General features: G+C 46.3%; 1 protein-coding gene across 1 annotated transcript; it reads left to right on the forward strand.

The window, feature by feature from the left end:
• The first annotated feature begins 471 nt into the window (after positions 1–471).
• LOC119280202 lies at positions 472–3550 on the forward strand. Its single transcript, XM_037561139.1, has 11 exons — positions 472–924; positions 1073–1255; positions 2134–2253; positions 2343–2384; positions 2459–2554; positions 2632–2721; positions 2818–2934; positions 3061–3099; positions 3188–3238; positions 3352–3426; positions 3515–3550. Exons 1-11 carry the CDS (start codon positions 472–474, stop codon positions 3548–3550), a joined length of 1302 nt encoding a protein of 433 aa, XP_037417036.1.
• Positions 3551–7119: the final 3569 nt, after the last annotated feature.

Below are 7119 nucleotides of genomic sequence, written 5' to 3' on the forward strand. Positions count from 1 at the left end.
CGAATTTACACTGGCCTGCCACCGAGTGCCCCAAACCAACACGAGGTCACGAGCCCGCACGCTCTGCTTCTCCCCCTCCATCTCTCGACAAGTGGCTACCTAGGGTTTCATGCGGCCGCCGTCGCCGTCGCCTACCACCGTCGCCGTCGCCTACCACCGCCTCCGTCTCCGTCGCCGCCGCCGCCTCCCATCCCCGTCGTCCCTCCACACCGCCGCCCCTCCCCAAACCCCGACCACGTCCTCTGCCACCTACCGTCTCGACAAGTGCCTAGGGTTTCACGCCACCGCCGTCACCGTCGCCGCCGCCGCCTGCCATTCCCGTCGCCACACCACACCGACGCCCAGCCCCCGACCCCGTCCTCTGCCGCCTACAGTCGCCCCCTACGCCAGTAGATCGACGCCGCCAGACCCGTCTCGCCGCCGACCAGCTCGACCTCGTGCCCCGTCCCGCGGTCGTATAGTTCGATCGAGATGCTGGACGAGAAGCCTGTCCAGATTGGCCAACTGGCCGATGATGGAGATGGAACAAACAAGGCGTGGACAGGGGAGAAGAGGCGCCGCAAGCACCTGCCCCCATCATCTTCCGATGCTCCTGCCACTGCCCACGACCATGAAGACATGGAGGACACCATCCAAGGGGGCCAAGATCAGATTTCTCACGCGACAGACATGGAGGGCACCATCCAAGCGGGCCAAGACTATGATCTGCTGCTGAAAACAGAGCCGGCACAAGAAGAAAGCGAGCAGTGTTTCGGGCCGCAATTCCTTCTCAGCGAGGAAGACCAGGCCAAGGATTGTCAACTTTTGCTTGCCAATATTCAGAAGGAGGACGATTATCCTACTGACCTGCCACTTTATTTGACATGGGAGGAACACCACAAGATAAAAGCGCGCCTTGCACGCTATCGCATCGCTCATTACAAGGTACCTACATGTTGTATCGATCAGTCACCGTTCATTTTAATCCATGTATGTTTTAAAGTTTGTACTTGTGTGCCATAGCAGCAAATCCAGTCCTCTGGTTTTGTATGTGTGGACGATTTTATCTCATGTTTTTATCATCCATGTGTAGGCTGTGAGGCCGGATTGTGCACATGAGCTTAAGGAACCACAAGAATACACTGATGATGAACTTCACGAGGAGGTGTACTTTCAGAGGTTAGAGGATGATGAAAAGTTTGAGTGGTACATCAATCGTGCTGACACCCACAATGTTGAGTTGAATGATTACCAACGGATTGTCCCTCGTAATTTCGTAAGTATAATGTCTATATCTACATTTAGTCATGCAATTGACTTGTTTGGTTATCATAATCATGGGTGTTCAGAAATCATTTCAACACACACCATGAAAACCGACAATCAATGAGGTAGTTCATTTTGCTTCATTGACTCCAACCACAGCTGCAACGCTACTATAGAAAATTGAGCCATGGGTTTGTGGTACGAGTTAAAACTGTTTTCAAACAGCTTATTCTTAACAGATGATGATTGTATGACTTGCATCACCATATTCTATTATTCTTTGCTGTGGTTTCTGAGCATTGATTTTGTATCTATTGCCATTGCTTTCTGGCTACTGATGGGTGATAGTACTTGCGGTGTTGGATTTGAAAAATTTCCCAGTTTTTTATGTTTATTCAAACTCTGGACTAGTCTAGCTGCTGATTTTAATGAGTGATCCCTTAAAATTGGTTGGTTCTTAGCCATTTCGTATGTAACCTTAACTCGGGGTGAAGTGCTATGAAGTGTATCCCACTTGGTTCTTGAACCTCCTTGATTGCCTTAGTTTTAAAGCTGAGGTCAGCATTAGAAGACAAACATATCATGATTTCCGTGACCGCAGGGAGCTTTCCAGGGCTCAAAGGTATGTTACCTTGTATTTTTTAACAATCATGTGCTTCTGAATTATATCATGTCCGTATCTCAGTTGATTGACTTGTTAAAGGTCATTTAATTATACGGTACTATTTCTAGCAAGCTAGACTTTACTAATAGGAAAACATGTGGATCTTTAGTCAGTTACTTCTGTATACCAAAGTATGTCAACTCACTACGCTGTAGCCATTATGTATGTGCACTCCTGTGCCCTTTCAGATGTGTCAACTAATTCTTGTCCCTTTCTTTTTGTAGCTGCCTGGTAGAAGTGGAAACCTGTACTGCTATCACGATGAGTACCGCTCGCGTTATCATACATATAAAATTGATGATGTTTATGTTAAGTACTATGCAGAAATTTCAAAGAAAATCAAGGTATGCATTATGTGATCAAGCTGTTGGAATTAAAAACATTACGAGTGGCTGGATTGTTTTTAAAGTGATAGACTTCTATCTTGCAACAGTGGATTGCAGATTTTTTGCATCTGGATCGCAAGACTAAGGATGTAAGTATGCCCCACAGAAGATTACGAAATTAGTCATATACATACACATGATGATTAACTTCTTTTCACTTCAGTGGATAGAATGGGATACTAGAGCATGGAGGCAAGCATTGAGGATTGCAACTGGCTTTCCCCATATGACTGAAAAATTAGCTGGTTATGCTTATGACGTAGGATATCTTGTCTTCTGCTAATTGAGGTGGTGTTAATTGCTGGTTGTACTCACAATCTGGTCCATTTGATTCAGGAGTACATTACGGAGCTGGAAATGGATGCATCCCTCAAGGACATAGATCTCCTCTATTTTGAGATCTGGAGGCTTGTCGCTAAAGAAAATGTTAGCATCCTAATACATCAAAAAAATTGTGCAATAGAGCACGGCTGACATGCTTTGCGATTATGCGTGTTTCTTATGGTGTCACAAATATTTCAGAGAACTTACAAAGAGGCTGTGAAGGAAGTTTATGAGTCTGGCGAGTTCCCTATACACAAAGCAGTACTACATGCTGAACTCAATGGGGGCCATATCTTTGTAACGATGCAAGAAATGGTAAGCTGATATCTGAATTTGGGGCTGTTGTGCAAATTTGTATAGCCACTAACTGTGATTTATGTCGTGAAAATGGAATGTGCAACATATTGCCAAATGTCTAATTTCATCTGTTTACCTTTGTAGATTTACGCTGTTGTCCTGGAGGGTGGCATTGAACTGACTGTAAGTAGGATACTCTACATGTATGTTTGACATGGTGATACATATCTAGCTGCAATAGGTTGTTGACTTTGATACGACCTTTGTGTAGGACGAAGAGAAGAAAGCTAGGGGTGTGTTTAGGAAGTTATCTTTCAGCATGGTATTGTCTCGATGAATCCGATATGATTTTATGTTTTATTTTGAGAAAAATCATCTATGAATTTATATGTCGTCATGATTGTTGCTGTTATATTACCGGATCCCTTGTTTCAGCATAAACCACTGAACATGGCTCAGTATGCTCAGAAGAAGGTGGAGATAGCAAAACAGTTGAAGTTGGACAATCAGGTTAGCTAATAACTATATTTATTGTCAAAGTAAGGTTCTGTACCGAGACAAAAAAAACCCAGTAACTTATGTGCGTGCCATTTTGCAGGATGGATTTGTTCCTTTTAGACCCTTTGAGTTCTGAGTAAGGGAACACTGGATTTGTCCCTTTTGGTCTGAAATGAGTGTCTATGATCCGTTGGCTCATCTGACAGTGAGACATAACTAATAGGATGATTGTATTACATAACCAGCCCAATAGTCTGAAATTGCGGATGATGCTTGGCTCTAGTTTACATTTGTGGTTTCTGAAAAGAAGGGACTACATCAAACTTGGTTCAAACTACTATAGCAAACTTGGTAGACACTACTACATCAAACATTCGGTGCAACAACGACGCCTTTACTCCCTTTACATTCGGTGCAACAACGGCGGCTAGGGTTTCTGCTTCCTGTCGGCGGCGCTGCGGATCTCCCACGTCTTCGGTGGCCTTAGGGCCATGGATGCGCGGTGGATCCCGGCGCTTGCCGGCGGAAGGGCTCCGTTTTCAGGTGCTTCTTTAAATTTTGTTAGGGTTTGTGTCCTACCACTAGTAGAAAACAGGGCTTTCGTTCGGGCCTGGCCAGCCCATTAGTCCCGGTTCTTCACGAACCGGGACCCATGGGGGGGATTAGACCCGGTTCATGAGCCCAGGGGGCCGGCCAGGGCCTCGTGGGCATTGGTCCCGGTTCGTCTGGATCCATTTGTCCCGGTTCTAGGCACAAACCAGGACCAATGGGCCGCACTCCTGGCCACAGCCATTGGTACCGGTTCATGCCTTGAACCGGTGTAAAAGGATGGCTTTAGTCCCGGTTCATGCCACGAACCGGGACAAATAATTTGCCTATATATACCCATCGCCGCGGCAGAACACTCCATAGTGCTCTGTTTTTTCAAGCCGGCGAGGGGAGGGCATTTGGGTGCTCTAGTTCACCTCCTATGCACATGAGGTGTTCGATGAAATGCCCGAGCCACACTAGTTAAGTTTTCTCCTCTCAAAGCTCGACCTCGGAGCTTCATTTTTCGCGAGATTTGTCTAGATTTAGCGGTTAGTCACGCCCCGTCCCCGTTTTCACCGCCATTGATTGCCCCCGCCGATCTCGTCGCCGGCACCACCATGATGAGCCTCTTGTTCTTATCTTCTTTATGATTTTCTTACTTTAGATAGATACTTGTCTGATTTTCTTACTTTGGATAGATATTTTTTCTGATTTTCTTACTTTTGACACACATAATTATATATAATGCACGCAGATGAACTGGCAATGGATGTATGGTGACAGCCACACCTCCGAGTACATTAAGGGCGTGCATAATTTTCTCGCAGTGGTTGAGGCAAACAAGCAGAATGGTTTTATGTGTTGTCCATGCCCTAAATGTGGGAATACGAAGTCTTACTCTGACCGGAAAATCCTTCACACCCATCTGCTGTACAAAGGTTTCATGCCACACTATAATGTTTGGACGAGGCACGGATAAATAGGGGTTATGATGGAAGACGGCGAAGAAGAAGAGGACGATGACAACTATGTGCCCCCTGAATATGGTGATGCTACAACGGGGGGAGCTGCTGGAGATCAAGAGGAACCAGACGATATGCCCGATGATGCTGCAACAGGGGAAGCTGCTGAAGATTAAGAGGAACCAGACGATGTGCCCGATGATGATGATCTTCGCCGGGTCATTGTCGATACAAGGACGCAATGCGAAAGTCAGAAGGAGAAGCTGAAGTTCGATTGCACGTTAGAGGATCACAAAAAAGGGTTGTATCCCAATTGCGAAGATGACAACATAAAGCTGGGTACCGTACTGGAATTGCTGCAGTGGAAGGCAGAGAATGTTGTGCCTGACAAAGGATTTGAGAAGCTACTGAAAATATTGAAGAAGAATCTTGCAAAGGATAACGAATTGCCTGATAGTACGTATGCAACAAAGAAGGTCGTATGCCCTCTAGGATTGGAGGTGCAGAAGATACATGCATGCCGTAATGACTGCATCCTCTACCACGGTGCATACGAGGATTTGAACGTATGCCCGGTATGCGGTGCATTTCGGTATAAGATCAGACGAGATGACCCGGGTGATGTTGATGGCGAGCCCTGCAGGAAGAGAGTTCCTGCGAAGGTGATGTGGTATGCTCCTATAATACCACAGTTGAAACGACTGTTTAGAAACAAAGAGCATGCCAAGTTGATGCGATGGCACAGTGAGGACCGTAAGAAAGACGGAAAGTTGAGAGCACCCGCTGACGGGTCGCAGTGGAGAAAAATCGAGAGAGAGTACTGGGCTGAGTTTGCACATGACCCAAGGAACGTATGGTTTGGTTTAAGCGTAGATGGCGTTAATCCTTTCGGGAGCAGAGCAGTAATCACAACACCTGGCCCGTGACTCTATGTATGTATAACCTTCCTCCTTGTATGTGCATGAAGCGGAAGTTCATTATGATGCCAGTTCTCATCCAAGGACCTAAGCATCCCGGCAACGACATTGATGTGTAACTAAGGCCATTAGTTGATGAACTTTTACAGCTGTGGAATGGAAACAGTGTACGTGCGTGGGATGAGCACAAACAGGAGGAATTTAACCTGCACGCGTTGCTGTTTGTAACCATCAACGATTGGCCCGCTCTCAGTAACCTTGCAGGACAGACAAACAAGGGATACCACGCATGCACGCACTGTTTAGCTGACACCGAAAGTATATACCTGGACAAATGCAGGAAGAATGTGTACCTGGGCCATCGTCGATTTCTTCCGACCAACCATCAATGTCGAAAGAAAGGCAAGCATTTCAAAGGCGAGGCAGATCACCGGAAGAAGCCCGCCATGCGTACTGGTGATCACGTACTTGCTATGGTCAATGATTTACACGTAATCTTTGGAAAGGGTCCCAACGGACTAGCTGTTCCGAGTGACGCAAAGGGACACGCACCCATGTGGAAGAAGAAATCTATATTTTGGGACCTACCCTATTGGAAAGACCTAGAGGTCCGCTCTTCGATCGACGTGATGCACGTGACGAAGAACCTTTGCGTGAAACTGCTAGGCTTCTTGGGCGTGTATGTGAAGACAAAAGATACACCTGAGGCACGGGAGGACCTGCAACGTTTGCACGAAAAAGACGGCATGCCTCCAAAGCAGTATGAAGGTCCTGCCAGCTACACTCTTACCAAAGAAGAGAAGTAAATCTTCCTTGAATGCCTGCTTAGTATGAAGGTCCCGACTGGTTTCTCGTCGAATATAAAGGGAATAATAAATATGCCAGAGAAAAAGTTCCTGAACCTAAAGTCTCATGACTGCCACGTGATTATGATGCAACTGCTTCCGGTTGCATTGAGGGGGCTTCTACCGGAAAAAGTCCGATTAGCCATTGTGAAGCTATGTGCATTTCTCAATGCAATCTCTCAGAAGGTGATCGATCCAGAAATCGTACCAAGGCTAAGGAGTGATGTGGCGCAATGTCTTGTCAGTTTCGAGCTGGTGTTCCCACCATCCTTCTTCAATATCATGACGCACGACCTAGTTCATCTAGTTGACGAGATTGTCATTCTAGGCCCTGTATTTCTACACAATATGTACCCCTTTGAGAGGTTCATGAGAGTCCTAAAGAAATATGTCCGTAACCGCGCTAGGCCAGAAGGAAGCATCTCCATGGGCCATCAAACTGAGGATGTC

This window comes from Triticum dicoccoides, chromosome 3B (genome assembly GCF_002162155.2).
Source record: "Triticum dicoccoides isolate Atlit2015 ecotype Zavitan chromosome 3B, WEW_v2.0, whole genome shotgun sequence".
Taxonomy (NCBI): domain Eukaryota; kingdom Viridiplantae; phylum Streptophyta; class Magnoliopsida; order Poales; family Poaceae; genus Triticum; species Triticum dicoccoides.